General features: G+C 49.4%; 1 protein-coding gene across 7 annotated transcripts in view; it reads right to left on the bottom strand.

The window, feature by feature from the left end:
• LTBP1 (latent transforming growth factor beta binding protein 1) overlaps positions 1–14,505 on the bottom strand; it is a 344,698-nt gene extending 330,193 nt beyond the window's left edge. For 6 of the 7 annotated variants that reach the window (XM_070428970.1, XM_070428975.1, XM_070428973.1 and 3 more), the window contains exons 1-2: positions 14,012–14,505; positions 12,934–13,004 (exon numbers count right to left, since the gene is read on the bottom strand). In XM_070428970.1, coding sequence (XP_070285071.1) covers positions 12,934–13,004; positions 14,012–14,505 — 565 coding nt within the window. Of the gene's footprint in view, positions 1–12,933; positions 13,005–14,011 lie in introns of those variants that run through there. The other variant, XM_070428976.1, reaches the window with a different exon arrangement.
• Between the last annotated feature and the right edge of the window lie 2,327 nt (positions 14,506–16,832).

Raw genomic sequence — 16,832 nt, 5'->3', positions numbered from 1 at the left:
AGACTGCAGAACCGCCCCATTCCACCGGGAAGGGGGAGGAAGCTTAGCTCTAGTCCCCAAGGCTTGGAGCCCAGAGAAGCCCATTTCCCTGCACCCTGACTCCCTCTACACATGAACGGAGCACGGGGGTTGGGGGGGGGGGGGTGAAAAGAGAGGAGATGGATTGGGCCAGGGCAGCACTTCTCAAACTCTAGCTGCCAGAGGGCTTGTGACAACAGAGTGCTGGGCCAAGGCCAGTTTCTGACTCCGGAGGTCTAAGGTAGGGCCCAGGAATTTACATTTCTAACAAGCCCTTGGCCCAAGGACCATACCTGGAGAACCACGAGGTCTGTGAAATGCCATTAAAGCAGTCTGCATTATAGGACAAAACGGGGCAATTTTAACAGTCAAAACTGAGCATTAAAAGCTGTTCCACGGGAAGGTTTGCTAATATTCATTCTCTCATAACAAGAGAACTGGTTAACGACATAATCTCAGTCCACTGATTCAAATGAATTTCAGCTGGTCTCTCCCTCAGAAACAACAGTGACTCGTAATGCTTATGAATCAAGGAAACCTACTGAGGGTCTATTGTATGCACAGAACTGCTGTGTAGGCCAACTTTCTGGTGGATAAAACGGAAAACAAAAGCAGGGTACCTGCCTTTAATTTACTAACAATCTGTATCATTTCACCTCCAATTACTAAGATATTCTGGTCTAACTTAACCGTTTCACTATCACCATAAGAAAGAAACAGATCTCTCTAGAAAACAAAGGTTTCTCATCTTTGCCTGCACTCTACTCTTAGGAGAATAATACAAATCGCAGTGGAGGCATGGGGGGCCAACAGGGGATTTAGGTATTTTTGTTTATTTTCAAACCCACTTCCAGAAGGTGCCCAAGAAACCATAACCCATCGGTGAACAGGAAAATCAATAAAGACCTGAGACACAAGATCTGTAATCCTCGCAATCCCACGGAAACACGCAAAGGGGTCTATGGTTCAAGACCAGACACACAGCCAACACGTTACAGAGAAAATTTTCACAAACTGAACAACGTTCACGAAACAGCCAGAAAAACTTTACTAGTAACATCACCCTATGCCTATATGGCACTTTGGGGGAAGTTTTCTCATGAACCACATTTTATTTAACATTTACTACAAAATGGGAGGTGTAGCCAACGGGTACCCCGTTACACAAACAGGAACAGAATCGCCCGGAGATGGTGAGTGGCTGCCAAGGCGCCCAGCAGTGGCTGCCTTCCATCTACCTCTTCCTTTGGGCTCACCCGCAATCTGCAAATTAGACCGCGGGGTTGGGAGGGGCAGGGGGGGTGCGGGGTGTTACAGCATTCAAATGTATTCCACAACTTCTGCACTCTCACTTTAACACATGCTAAGGGCTCTCTGGGAATTTTCTATGGAGACCAGAGTGGGACTGTCCTCTTCGGTTCTTAAAGGGTTAAATGTTGCATTGTGCATTTAGTGCCATGTGAGGATCCCCAACAATTTGCCTTTTAACACAGCTGTGACCAGAGACTTTTCTTAACCCTCAAGCTTTCACCCTGAGTCTGGTCTGTGACCCTGGTGAGAGCGTCCCCTCTCTGCCAGAGCTCCACAGAGGCTTGGGGGTTTGGGGGTGTGGATGGGGGAGGGGGTCCAATCAGCATGGAGCTGGGCTGGCAGTCAGGGCACAACCCAGGTGGTCAGACTATGACAATAATTTGTTGTGGTCCTGAGCACTTTACTGTTCTATATGGAGTTTTTCTCATCCATAAAAAATAGCAATAAAAGCGATTGAATGAATTCTCTATTTAAAACATTCTTTTTCCAGGCCTCCAAAGAAGTGCTGAAAAATACCAATTCCTTCATCATAAATGCATTTCCAAGTCCCCTTTATTGTCTTATTTAGGGCCTTATTATCACCTACCAGACTGACCAGGGGCCCGACCCTGTCTCCCTCCTCACTAATACTCCAGTCCTACCTGCAAACCAGTAATACTCACTCCTGGCCCCTGCACTGGACCCGTTCCCACCCCGGGCCTTTGTGCTAGCTTTTCTCCTGGCCTAAAAGACTCTTCCTCCAGACCCCTTCGTATCCCTTCTGACAGAGAGCGTTCCTGACCACACTCCCCTCCTCCAGCCCCATCCCTCTCTAGCCTACCACCTGCTTTATTTTCTTCTGTGCTTAACACCTCTGTGTGCCTGTACCTGGTACACAAGGGCTCAGTGAAAGTGCAACAAATAAACCCATCCATCCATCCATTCATTCCATAAAGTCTATGTGCACTTGCCAGATACTAAGGGTAAAAGATGGCTGAGTGTACACTCCCCTCGCACAGAGCTCACATGCAAGCTGGGACCACACACACACACATACACACACATACACACACATACACACACACACACACACACACGACCGTGACACGATGTGAACAGTGTTAGGAGGGAAGAGGATGTGTATGCCTGAGAGCCACAAGAATTACTTGAATGAGGTTGAGTAATGAATTTTGCTCTCCCATCCATTTTATTTAGGTTTTGAAATGTCTCAGAGAGAATTCATGTGTTGAGCTGCTTGAAGCTTCCCAGTTAATGGCAAAGGCAGAAAAGTGCCCCACTCTTGAGTCAATGTAGCCAATAATTCATCAAGGTGAGGTGGTATGTCTTAGCTGGTTTAAACAGCGTTCACCGTGAAACTTACTTTGAAGATTTTCATTATTAACTATCCACTGGATGTGGTGTTAAAATAAAATACATATGGGTGAAAGGCTGGAGACTCTACTTTTAATTTATAGTAACGATGGTAAAATTAAGTTCCTACAAGACTGCAAGCGAGATTAGAATTGTTTGGTAACCCTACAAGAAATACAGACATTTTTAAGTGTATAAAGACAAAAGAGAGTTATTACTGCATTTTCCTTATTTTATTACCCTATCTTCCTCCAGTGGCTTTTTACTAGTTACTTCCTCTCTCCTCCCTCCTTTAATTTATTCCCAAAACACCTCTGAAGGTTCCTCTCCAGCCACTGTGTCCTCACTTCTGAATAACTGATTTCACCGGTTCAGAAAAGGTGACCACATCAACTTTGGATAGCAACACCTCCCTTCAACTGGTCTTCCCATCCATCAACCAAATTCATCTTTCCTCAGGCCCAGCAGAACTGAAGGCACATATTCAAAAACCAGCCCATCCATCTCCTAATTTACAAAACACAACATTTCGCAAACTGTTTACTTACATCCCTGCCAACAATCTTACTCAAATGTGGTGGAGTGGAAAAGCCACAGGGAATGGCGTCGTTGGCCAAGAGCAGTATTTGGGGATCTAAAATTACAGTGGGGGGAAATCATACCACATTCATTTTACTTAGTCCCAAATCTCTATCAGCTGATGTTGAGCAGAGAGATTCTAAAATTGGCAGGAAGAAAGGAAAAGTTGTCTTAAAGTGCGGGCCATGCCAGGGCAGCCTTCAGAGCAAGAGAGCAGGAGAGAAGAGAATAAGGTGCTGCGCCCTTGAAAAGCTGTCAGAATCGCAGTGTCTGCTGGGCAGGGATAACCCCCCAGAGAAAAGAAGGGAAAGAAAACCACGTGGAGATGATTGCCAAAAGGTGAGGTCAACGGAGGAAGGAGAATGCTTCATGTAGGATTTTGAGGACGGTGTTTACAACACAGGAGAATCAGACGTGCGAGTTCAATTCGATTTTAGTCAATTCAGTTACCATTGGACCATGGCAAGGAGCGGAGCCCGGAAACTTAAAATGACTCAAAGAAAACGCTGCTCCCCAGGAGACCCACACTGTTGGGGAGGCAGGTGCCTCTCCCACCTGGTCCAGCCCTAGGCAGAGCCAATCAGAGTGAAATCAGTGCTCAGGGGGGACAAGGAGAGAGCACCATGATTTTCCCCAGGGGATCTGAGAAACTCAAAGAGGGGTGTGCAGCCCTATTCGGTTTGGCTCAGTGGAGAGAGTGTCAGCCTGCGGACTGAAGGATCCCAAGTTCGATTCTGGTCAAGGACATGTACCTTGGTTGCGGGCACATCCCCAGTAGGGGGCGTGCAGGAGGCAGCTGATCAATGTTTCTCTCTCGTAGATGTTTCTAACTCTCTATCCCTCTCCCTTCTTCTCTGTAAAAAAAATCAATAAAATTATATATATATATATATATGGAGGGGTGTGTACAGTAGAAGGCTGGGGCACCCAGGAGGGGGCGAGCCTAAGCAGAATGGGAGCCCCTGAGAGCTCAAATATTGTTGGGCACCTCTCCTATATTACTTCATGCCGGACCCCAACAAGCCTCTGAATCACAGTACAGACCATGTTATTCCCGTGCTGTGAATGGGGTCACCTGGCCTTGCCCCAGGCCTCACAGCCCAATGGGCTGTGCCTACCAGAAATGTTCAATCCTGCATAATAAGGAAGGCAAATGAATAGGTGCACATGGACATAAACAGATAAATACAGCTGTGATGTATTTTTCCATAAGTACCAAAACAACCAATTTGTGCCACACCAACCAATTATGTACTATTTTCTCTCCACTAACAAGACAGGAAACTTCATTAGCAAAACACGCATTTAGAGCAAGATAAGACCATAGTCTCTCCCTTATCTATAAATCATTGTGCTTAATTACCACTTCTGGGAGCTTTTAAAAACACGACCCTGTTGGATCTATTATTTTCTGTTTTTGTGGACTTAAAATATCTCGTAATTAAAAATAGAATATTTAGTGGAAAAAACCACTCAGTGTGTTCCAAAAGCATTTCAACCTTTTTAAAAACCATTTTATTTAAGCTCATACTAACAATTTTGAAATTTTCCAACTCTTGTAAAAACATATTTATCATACACTCCACTAACTAAAGAAAAACTGGATGAAATAACCTGATATGCTACACTCTTCGTATATACCAGTGGTCGGCAAACTGCGGCTCTCAAGCCACATGCAGCTCTTTGGCCCCTTGAGTGTGGCTCTTCCACAAAATACCGACTTCTGCGCACGGGCCACAAAGTTTCAATCGCACTGTACGTGCACGCCCGCGCGTGGTATTTTGTGGAAGAGCCACACTCAAGGGGCCAAAGAGCCCCATGTGGCTCGCGAGCCACAGTTTGCCGACCACTGGTCTATATATTCAAAAGTGAGCTGAACTAATATTTAGAGGACCCCCACCTTGAGACGTTTCTGAGTTGTTTAGTGTTGGGCTTGGCCCTTAAATTCCAAAACGAGGGTCCTAAATATTGTCCAGCAGAGGGTTCCTTCTGAATCAGCTTCTCAAAATGGGGGCCACCCTCATCAGCGTCATCTGGGTGCTTGTGGAAAGCCCCAGGGACTCTGATTCCATACAGCACTTCAACAAACTCCCGAAATGACCAGCTGCACGTTCACGGTGAAGAACCACCCATCTAGAACCTCTTAAAACAGACCAAGTCACATGGCCAGAGTCATAAGCAAAATCACAAGTAGCCAGTTCCGCCCCCCGCCCCCCCCCCCTCCCCCCAGAGCAGCCAGAGGTTCTACATTAGGGAAGAAGCCGAGCGAGTCCACAGTCAACGTTCTGGTTGGGAAGGGCCTCCCGAGCCTGCGCCCACCCGTCCCTGGGCTGCAGCTGGGGAATTTCCAAGTGCCCCAGGGTGACCCACCTCAAGTAAGCCCACCTCTCAAGTCCATGTGCACAGTATCTATGGGCTTGTGTTAGGAGTTGAATCCTGCCCTCAAAAAAGAAAGATATGTCGGAGCCCTGACCCCCGGTACCTTAGTACATGACCTTAGTTGAACCTTATTTGGACACAGGATCTTTATTATTTGGACACAGGACTCAGGGCTCACTGAGTAGAGAGCCATATTCAGTAGACAGGCAGCGAGGGGCACCCACCGGTCTCTAAAACCCTGCTCTGCATTTTTCACCTTTACACAGTCATATCCCACCGCAATGGTGCTCTCGTGGATGGGTTGTCTCCGTTTTTTAGGCAATCGCGTCACATCAGGTTTTGAGCAGGAGTTACAGGAGGTAGTAAAGGGTGTGTAATTTGACCTGAGCAACTGTAAATTCAGGAAAATGCTGGTGCACTATTGTTAAAATGGCCAGTTAAATTGGCCAGTTAAAATGACCAGTCAAATTGACCAGTTAAAATGAGGTCATTAGAAGGAACCCTAATTCAATATGACTGGTGTCTTTATAAAAGGGAAAATTTGGACACAGATATAGACACACAGAGAGGGAGGATGATGTAAAGAGGCACAGGGAGAAGACAGTCTCCTATGAGAAGAGAGGCCTGGAGCAGATCCCTCCCTCACAGCCTCAGGAGGAACCCACCCTGTTGACACCTTGATTTTGGACTTCGAGCCTCCACAACCCTGAGACAGTGAATGTCTGCTGTTCTAAGCCACCAGGCCGTGGCACTTGGCTGGGGCAGGCTTAGCAAACTCACACAGCTTGGCAAATCACAAAGGAAACTGAGGCAGTGAAAGCCAATCCAAGCCAGGGCTGTCAGGGCGGAGAGCTAAGAAGACCAAGACCTCAAGAGAGAATATGGCAGCACTAGACGTGCAGGCAGGCGAGGGCGCTGGAAAGAACCAGGAACCAAGAGCCGCAAGGTCTGGGGTGGGGTGTGAGCTCTGCCTCCTCTTTGTAAAGGGGGTGGTAAGTCATGCCTGCCTCCCCGACCCCCACGGCATGTGAAGATGAAGAAAATGCTCTCAGTGCTCGGGAAAGCAAGGCACAAGCCACCCTCACCCCATCAGGGCACCCTGTCTATGCTCTCGCCCTGGCCGGTGGGTGCTGAAAGAGTGGAGACACAGCCCTAGCACTCCGTGTCACCCTGTCCATTGCTAGGAAGGCCTTGGAAGCAAAATCTGCATTTTTAGGAAAATTCCATTCGAGCTCCCAGACATGTTTGAGTATGTTTGGAATATCCAAGACAACAAAGGACAGGGTCAAAAACAGCAAACTCCTGTGGTTGCCAAAGTCAGGCTTCCTAAAGGCCCAGGGCTCACTGAGTAGAGAAACGTTGAATAGCAGGCCAGGCAGGGCGGGCGGGCGGGCGGGCGGTGTGTCCAGGCGGCCCCTGGGCCGGTGGAGGGCTTCCCTACAAAGGTTTAAGTACTATCACAACACAGAATTTATGGCTCCTAAATGTTTGTTTTAACTAGCGTTGAGAACACATATTTGACCCAGTGTGAACTTGACCTCTGGGTCCCTCTCCCTTCACCAGGCTGTCTGTGCAGCAGGACCAGATTCTCCCAGCCGGGCCTCCCACCCCGGCTCCCAGCACTGGGGCCAGGGCAGCCCTCCCAGCAGCTGCCATGGCAAACCTCACTGCAGATCTACTGGCACAGCGGCTGTGGATGGCCATAGCAGGCACATGAAAAATGTGTCATCGCTCTGGGCCTGGCTCCCGAGCTCAGCTAGCACAACCCTGAGCCAAAAGGGCCAGGCGACAGCCTGGAAGTCCCCTCGGTCAACTGGAACCCGGCCACATCGCACACCCTCCCGGCCGCTGCCATCAGCTGCAGCATCGCTGAGCACCGAGGGTACACATACCTCTGGCCCCCCTGCATACAAAGAAGGAACACGTCTAGGTTTGGGTTTCCTTTTCCCAAAGCAGCATGGGCCGAATGCCAATGGAAAAGCAATGGAATATCGATTTTTCTATTTCTTGCTAAGGAGAGAACAAGTCACTTGCTGTGCATGAGTTAAGTGAGTAAAAACAGACCCTGTCCTCCCCACAGCTGGCTGCGTTTCTCCTCTATTCATAGAATGTGGCACATGGTAAAAGCGAAACAGATCTCCGTTAAGTAAATGAAAGAACCATCCATGCCTTTGCCGAGGGCCCGCCATGTGCCGGGCCCTCCGCCACCTTCCCCCTTCCGCCCCCTCATCCTGCCAGCCCGGCCTCACCCTCGTCTCCCCTTTATTCTGTGTGGTGTCCATCCCCACGTCCAGTCTTCTCTTTAAAGCCAAGCCCACTGGCAATGTCTCTCTCTGGCCCACATTTACCCTGAAAGGGGGACAAACAAATTGAAAGAAACCCTTATAGGCGGTGGGTTCAGTTTGGACAGAGAGGGAAAAAAATGAAAAAAATGGGGAGAGGCAAAAACATGAATGCCCCACTCAAAAGACAGAGTTTCTAAGCTACAAAGCCCTCCTCGAAATGTTAACTCTCTGGAGAGAGGAAAAATGTGGCACTATCTCTTTTACCTAAAACTGATACCATTATCAGCAGTCACTTCCTATTAATAACTATAACGCCAAATCTGGTGCTGCGATTTCAACTTCCGGAGCTGCACACACAAAGGGTGTCTGGGAACGCCAGCATTAGCATGCAATCAGGGGTCCGCATGGAGAGACTGGGCAGCTATAACCCCGGGACCCCCTCTGTGGGTGCGCATAGCCACTCTCTGTCCCTGCGCCTGCTTGTGTCACGTCTCCCTGATCAGAGATTTAAGGGTCACTAAGTCTTCAGTCTTCAGAAGCATTTGCCTGTGGTCCATTTAAATTCAATTTCAATCAACTGAAAACAATCCAGGCTGCCTGGAAGGGGCACCTTATTTTCTTCACTGGATTAAGCAAAGGAAACAACATAAACACATCCGATCTCTTAGGCCAGTGGTCGGCAAACTGCGGCTCGAGAGCCACATGCAGCTCTTTGGCCCCTTGAGTGCGGCTCTTCCACAAAATACCGACTTCTGCGCATGGGCCACGAAGTTTTAATCGCAATGTACGTGCGCGCCCGCACGTGGTATTTTTCGGAAGAGCCACCCTCAAGGGGCTAAAGAGCCGCATGTGGCTCGAGAGCCACAGTTTGCCGACCACTGTCTTAGGCTGAAATACTTTTTGCATCCATTGGATATGACCTGAAATTCTTTAACTGAAGCCTTTCAATTATCCTCAAAATACAGTGTCAATGAGGAGGCATCCTGGGTGATACAACTGAAGGAGCATGCACGTTCAATGGCTGCTTTATTAAGGAGGAACTTCATGTGGGCATGCCACTGGGGTTTTTGTGTGTTTTTTGTGTTTTGGTTTGTTTTTGTATTTTTAAGTGTAATAAATTATACCCAAGTCTAACTGTTCAATCTCAGCATAATAAATGAGAGAGGAGACCACACGTCAATTTCTTTTGCAATCTCAATGCCACTAGTATTTACTGAAGTGGTTATAGTCTCAAAAACTGGTGTCAGGATTTTTTCCATTCAATTTATGAATACCTCAGGGGAGTCTTTTCCCCTCAGCAAGTGTGCGCACAGGAGAACTAGAGACACACAAATAATCTAATGGTTAGTCTCTTTTAGAGTTCTTCTAAAATAAAGCATTCTGGGGCACAGAACAATCCAAAGTGCTTTATTACTTTTTTTCTTGGTAATCAAAGCCAGAAAAGAACGGGAATGACTGGCTTTTTCTTTTGTTCTTTTTTTTTTTTCTTCATCTTTATTGAGGTATAATTGACAAATAAAAATTGTATGCCATTCTTTTGATATGTTGTGAAATCATCAACACAATTAAGCTAATTAACATACCCATCACCTCACATATTTAGCATGTCTTTTTTGTGGTGAGGACTTTTTAAGACCTACTCTCTGAGCAAATTCCAGGTCTACTCCACAATATCGCTAACTATTGTCACATTGCTGGGCATTAGATCTCCAGAACTTACTCATCGTCCCCCATTTACTCATCCCCCCAACCCTAAATTACTTTAAAAAGAGCCCTAGCTGGCTTGGCTCAGTGGATAGAGCGTCAGCCTGCGGACTGAAGGGTCCCAGGTTCAATTCTGGCCAAGGGCACATGCCTGGGTTGCAGGCTCGATCCCCAGTAAGGGGTGTGCAGGAGGCAGCCGATCAATGATTCTCTCTCATCATTGATGTTTCTATCTCTCTCCTTCTCCCTTCCTCTCTGAAATCAATAAAGAAATACATTTTTTTTTAAAAAGAAAACCATGACAAGGACGAATGCTGGAGGAACACACACAGGGAAGGAAAGAAGAAAGAGAACCAAGTCATAGATCCATGAGACAGGATTTCCTTGGCTTCATCCAATAATAAACTCTGAGAATCTTCCCGGTTTCATCAAGGTTTTCACATCTGTCCCCTTTCGCCTTCATACCTGCAATAATTCTACAAAGTCGGCATGTGTTTGGCAGTCGTTTCAGGCTGGGAAACTGGGTTAGAGAGGTCAAATGATCTCTAATGAGTTCACCAAGGCCACACAGCTAGTGACGGCTTGAGGTTCTGAACTCAGTCTTCTTCTAAACCAAGAGTATTTCCTAGTGTCACGCTGCTCAGCCGTGGACAGAGGTTTCCAGCATCAGTGGTAACCCCCGCTGTCCCATCTGAAAGCAACAGGCTCCTTCATCTTGCCGGCTATGCGAGACACACACAAGGCAAGTCCCGGGATGAAACAGATCCAACTAGATACATCACTGTGGACTGAGCACTGACCTACCCCAAGATCATTTTTAAAAACAATTATTGCTGAGAGGACTTGTGGTTTAGGTTTCTAGCATTTGGGCCTGAGTTCATTTGTCAGGTTGGGCAGGAAGGATACTCTTTCGAAGGAAAGTGATGTTGCATTGCTTAGATCCCAGCGCTGCCCGAGGGCTACATTCCAGGATCTGGAAGGATAACTTGGGCCGACAGCCAGAAACATTTGCTGTTGGTGTTGTGATACTACATTAATGGAGTGACGTCCTCCGGAACCCTGCAGGAACTGTTCAACCCTAGCTTCTCAGAGACACACCCAGCTGTGCCTAGGCACACACACGCCTTTCCTGTCTCACCTGGAAAAGCAGAAAGCCATGTGGCGATTCCTCAAGATCTGCATGTTCTGCTTCTAGAGCAGGGGTCCTCAAACTTTTTAAACAGGGGCCAGTTCACTGTCCCTCAGACCGATGGAGGGCCAGACTATAGTTTAAAAAAAAACTATGAACAAATTCCTAGGTACACTGCACATATCTTATTTTGAAGTAAAAAAAAAAAACGGGAACAAATACAATATTTGTATTTTCATGTGGCCTGTGGGCCATAGTTTGAGGACCCCTGTTCTAGAGCGTCTTTGGATCCTCTAGAACAGCGGTTCTCAACCTGTGGGTCGAGACCCCTTTGGCGGTCAAACGACCCTTTCACGGGGGTCGCCTAAGATCATCCTGCATATCAGATATTTACATTACGATTCATAACAGTAGCAACATTACAGTTATGAGCTAGCAACGAAAATAATTTTATGGTTGGGTCACAAGATGAGGAACTGTATTTAAAGGGCCAGAAGGTTGAGAACCACTGCTCTAGAATGTCTTTGGGTCCCCCAATCCTCAGACAACCCGAGAACGGGGGACTATTTCTTTTCCCAGAGGGCACTTAATTGCAAGTAAACTTCTCAAAGCCTTGATGCATTCTCTCGGACAGGCAGCGAGGGGCACCCACCGGTCTCTAAAACCCTGCTCTGCATTTTCCATCTTTACACAGTCATATCCCACCGCAATGGTGCTCTCATGGATGGGTTGTCTCCGTTTTTTAGGCAACCACGTCACATCAGGTTTTGAGCAGGAGTTATAGGAGGTAGCAAAGGGTGTGTAATTTGACCTGAGCAACTGTAAATTCAGGAAAATGCTGGTGCACTATTGTTAAGTGCAATCTAAGAAGTGACAAGTTATGACTTAATCTCAAATGCCTACAACCCTGAGCATTTCTGATCTAGTGGTTTGAGTTCAATAGGTGAGTTCACATCTGCCATTGCTCCTTGATCACAGCCAAATCCTAACCCACCTGAACACTCCCTTTTACAAAATTAAAGCCACTGTGCCAAAGTCCTCCTTACTTTCAAGGACTGAAGGCATTTTTCAACAAACAAGTTCACCAGGATGACTGTACTAGGATGTTTAAAATTTCATCCACCAGTATTTTGAAATCCAAACCACACACAAGACAAACTGCTAAATCTGACTTGTTATGCTGAATACTGATAAGCAGCTGAAATTTTGGACCATTCCAGTCCACATAGTTATGGCTCAAGCGCTCTGTAGAGAACACCTAAGAATGCTTAACTTTTTCTGAGTGGAAGTAAAATTTCTCTATTTCCAATGAACACGAGACAGAAGCAACTTGTCAAGAGGAGCCTCAAAATATGCTTCACCTTAATCCTTAACTTGATGCACAGGGGAAATATTTCCAAATCTAAATGCATCATTAATCTATTCATCTAAAACACTGCTAAGCATGAGTATTCACTGCAGGAAACTCCGCCCGTCAAACAGCCAGGCCTCAAGGAGGCTGGTTGCTGTTTTCAGAAAGCTTTAAAAACTACTGATGCTTTGCCCAGCTGGCGTGGCTCAGCGGTTGAGCGTTGACCTATGAACCAGGAGGTCACGTTTCGATTCCTGGTCAGGGCACGTGCCCGGGTTGTGGGCTCCATCCCCAGGGTGGGGGGTGCAGGAGGCAGCTGATCAACGATTCTCTCTCACCACTGATGTTTCTATCTCTCTCTCCCTCTCCCTTCCTCTCTGAAATAAATAAAAAAAATTTTTTTTAAAAAACTACTGTTGTTTTTTCCTAAAATAGGGCCCTCTACTTCCCATTCCCCTCCCGCCATCATCTTACGTCTCAATTAATAGTACTGCTCCTGTCACATGGCACATCCTCCAACAGGAATTTTTTGCCTAACTCCTGATTCACAGGTGTGACCGAGTGATTAATACCTGAGTTGAGTGCAGAGGAGTCTTGGCTGCGTAGCTCCAGACAACAGTCTGCTGCTGGCATTGATACCAACGTTGCCATGGCCCAGCCCTCCCTGGATGGTAATGAAGGCTGCAGATAATGGGGTGGATTGTACTCCAGCCACCAGCGTATCCAGGACAGCATTAGCCCCTTTCACGTGACCCCTGTCGGATCCCCCAGTGTGAACAGCCCCACTCTCCCTACCGTGCAGGGCCGCTGTGTACATGGAGACTTACGTTTGGTGCACCTCTGGGAGCCAGGGGCCTTACTCCAGCCTTGGCAGCACTGCCCTCCACAGACGTTGACCCTGAAACAAAGCAAGACTCCTGAGTCCAGCAGTGGCAGCACTCTCTCCCAGAGAACCCAGCCTTCTAGGGGCTTCCCACAAACCCAACATCCTGCTTCCATATTCCTCTGACTCCCAGAGAGTCCTTGTGGGTGTCCAGGATGCCCGACCCAGAGATGCCCAGTTAGAAGGGTAAGGACCTAGAATCAGGAAAGGGTGGGAGAACCAGGAAGCCAGCATGCCCTGGGGCTATACAGGAGGAGACAACGAAGTCCAAATAAGTGGTTTCTTTAACCCTCAAAGTAGAGCCAAATGTATTGTGTAAGTTATCTGCACCCACATTTTCAATTGCATTTTAGAGAAAAGTCTCCCAACAAGGAGTGGTGAGATCACAATGCTTGGAACCACCCTTGAAGAAAAACACCAAATAATCAAAACCAGTTTACACACACACACACACACACACACACCCCAACCTGTGTTGAACGGCAGAGGAGAGCTGGGAGAATGTTTAAGAGCCCCAATAACAGAAACTTTTCAGCAGAAACTTCTGTCGGTGCTAAGACACAGGTGCAGAACGATCCAAGCCCAGAATTTCTAGAATGCCGATCATTTCTAGACCACAGAACAGGAACCAAAACTTTTTTTTTTTTTTCATTTAGCAAAGAGAAAAATATTGAAACTGTGTTGCAAGAAGTTTAATTGATGCTGAGGGATCCAGTTGTAGTGACTTCATGTTTACGCCCAACTTCTAGGAGTAGCTGGGTTCGCGCGAGCACACGAGGTTACGCCCCAGGCAGAAATGCCTTTTGTGTTTATCCGCAGCTCAGTAACAATGCACTCCGGTTTAGGGGGTACAGTTGCCTGGTTCCCCGCTCTCCGCTCTGCCCGCCGCGCTCCCGCTCCCGGGCAGGCGGTGGCGAGCGGGGAGCAGAAAGCGGACCCACCGTGCGGGGCGCCGAGTGACCCTGACCCCGGTCCCGCGTGGGCGGCGCGGAGGGGGGAGGCCGGGAGGGGTGTGGGCTTACCCCTGCAGCTGCTGCTTCTGGTGAGCCTTGAGCCTGGAGCCCCCGCCGCTCTGCGTCTCCTGCGGCACCTTGGGTCGCGCGGCTTGCCTGCCTTGTCTGGCGAACGGGACTGCCGCAGGGTGCCCGCCGGGCTGGGGGTGGAGCTGCCCGCCCGAGCCCCCGGGACGCGCCGGCTCCGGCGGTGGCGGCGGTGGCGGCCGGAGCCCCTGCAGGGCCGCGCCGCCGGTCTGGCTCGTGCGCCGAGTGCGCTCCGCGGGGACCCCCGGGGAGGCGCGGCTGGGGGCTCCGGCGCCCGCGGAGCTGCGGCTGTACCTGGCGTTGAGCGCGACGTTGAAGGTCCGCGGGAGCGGGGGCCCGCCCCGGGGCAAGGCGCCCGCAGCCAGGCCGGGGCCCGGGCGCACCACGTACGTGATCCTCCGGACCCGGCCGTGTGCGGACGTCGCGAGCAGCCCTGCCCAGAGCAGGAGCCCCCACCTGAGCCAGGCCCCCGCCATCGCGGCCCCAGCCGGCACGCCGACCCCCGCCCCCAGCCGCGCGGCTCGCCCGGTGCGGCCGCCTGCACACGCGCCGCTCCCCCGAGAGCTGCGGGGAGCCCGGGCCGCGGGAGGAGGCACACTCGGTGCCGGGAGAGGAAGTTCTGCGGGCGCCTGAGCAGCCCCAGACCCCTGCCGAGAGCGGCGGAGAGGAGGGGTGGGCGTGGGGGTGGGGAGCGGGAAGCCCGGGCGGGGAGGGGCGAGGGCGGCGGGCTGCGCAAGGTGAGGGTCCCCTGGCCGAGCCGCGGTGCAGGGGGCGCCGCGCCGGGGAGTCGGCGAGAGCGGGCGAGGGCGGGCGTGAGCGCGGAACGCTCGGGCGGCAGCCCCGCTGCAAAGTGTTTAAAAAGTTCCTCCGGCCGAGGAGCCCCGTGTCAGACCCGAACAGCCAATCTCCGGCAGACGTGACGTCAGGCAGCAAGTCCTAATTGGGGAACGCGTGCGAGGAGCCCAGAACGCCGCACCCTCCACATCCACACCGATCGTTCCCGTGCGTTGGCCAGGCCGGGGTCCCCGCTCCCGTGTCCCGGGGAAGGACAAAGGACTCCTCACAGTCCCTGGACGGTCCTGCCTTCGGGGCGCCCCACAGGGGTGCTTTGATATGGCTTGGAAGACATTCCCAGGCGTTTTCTTTCTGGTGTTTGCTTGGATACTTGCTGCGGGGATTGGATCGAAATGCCAGATAGATAGGGCTCCAGGAAGGACTGCTGGGGTGCGCCTATCTGCCCACACGAGAGCGTTTCGATGGCTGTGGGATAGGGAGCCCGCGCGCCGGGCTCTGGGTCTGCAGCTTCTGGTACCCTGCTCCTCGCTTGGCCGGCGCAAGAGCGCAGCAGGAGCAGCAGGGGGCGCCCGCGGAGACAGGGAACCCGCGACACAAATCCACCCCAAGGCAGCCCTGCGCTCCGTGAAAAGGCCTTGAGGATAGAAATACTAAGTTTAGGATTCATGACAACCCCAAGCCATGATGAGTATTTTTTAAAGTCAGATCAGTTCCCTGGAGCTCTATCGGAAAGGAAAGAATCGCTCACTAGCATTGCCCCAAAATCACATGAGGGGAGATGCAGAATGTTCCAGAGTGCAGAGTCAACGGGGGTCATAGTGCTCTCTAGGGAAAACCATGACATAATGACATATTTACTTCTGGCATTTGAATTGAAAACGATGTCTGCAGCAGAAAAGAATAATAGTTGCCAAGGCTTTGGTTGTTCTTGATCATATTTATTTGTGGCTTAACGTTGTGTTGTCTGCTTGCACTGGCTAGTAGACAATTGGTAGCAGGTGACAGTGGCTCACAAAGAATTAATGGAAATAATTTTTAAATTGAAGAAACTTAATCCACGAATCTATTTTTTCTGTGCATTGAAGAAAGACCTCCAGTATTTGATTTGGCAGAAGAAGGCCTCCTTCCATCTGCCTGAACACCAGTTTCATGTGAGAACCCACCCTGAGAGCCACTGTCCTGGAATAATAGTGTCGTGCTGGAGGGAGCTGGCGGGAGAGACCTGAGTGCAGTGCTAACACGGCAGTGAATTAGCTGTAAGACCACGGGCAGCTCACTTCTCTGAACTTCAACTTCCTCCTCATAACACAAAGAAGCTGGATTAAAAGTTCCTTCCAGCCCTAACAGGATCGGTGAGGTCACTCCAGGTCAGCCTCTGAGCAAAAGGCAACCAGCTGAGAAAATCGGGAAGAGATCAACCAATGAACCCATGTATGTATGTGCATAATCCATGGACACAGATGGTAGGGTGGTGAGGGCTTGGGGGCAAGGGGGGCAAAGGGGGTTGGAGAGGCTAATGGGAAAAGGTTCATATGTAATACTTTCAACAATGAAGATTCATTTTAAAAAGGGGGGAAGGTCAAAAAGCTGTACTGTAGGAAGGACACACACCCAAGCTAATGACTCTCCAAGCACCTACTGTGCTGGCGAGCACAGAGGCTGACCCTCTGCCGATGACAACATATCACAAGGCACAGCCCCTTTGTCCTATCTCGCAAGATGTAAAGAAATGATAGCTTTTAAAAAAGATAAACAACAACTGCATAAAGCAAAACTTTGCATTAACAATGTTGAATTCACAAGGCAGGACCTGATTTGTACAAAACCAATGTCCAGTGCAACCTTTGTCATCTCGTGGAAGACTCACATCATCTAGGGAAACCCGCAACTCAAGTCAATCTACAGAGATTTAACCTCGCAGGTAAAATTCTATAGCAGCCATTGAAATGGATGCGGTAAGGGAGTGCCTAGATGCACTAACTCCATTCTGAAGAGTCAGGACAGGAGA

The sequence above is a fragment of the Myotis yumanensis genome, unplaced genomic scaffold (genome assembly GCF_028538775.1).
Source record: "Myotis yumanensis isolate MYYU_CA2020_CCGP unplaced genomic scaffold, mMyoYum1.0.hap1 SCAF_11, whole genome shotgun sequence".
NCBI classification, from domain to species: Eukaryota; Metazoa; Chordata; class Mammalia; order Chiroptera; family Vespertilionidae; genus Myotis; species Myotis yumanensis.
Note: the sequence above shows the minus strand (reverse complement) of the source record. Positions and strands in the feature narration are given on the sequence as shown.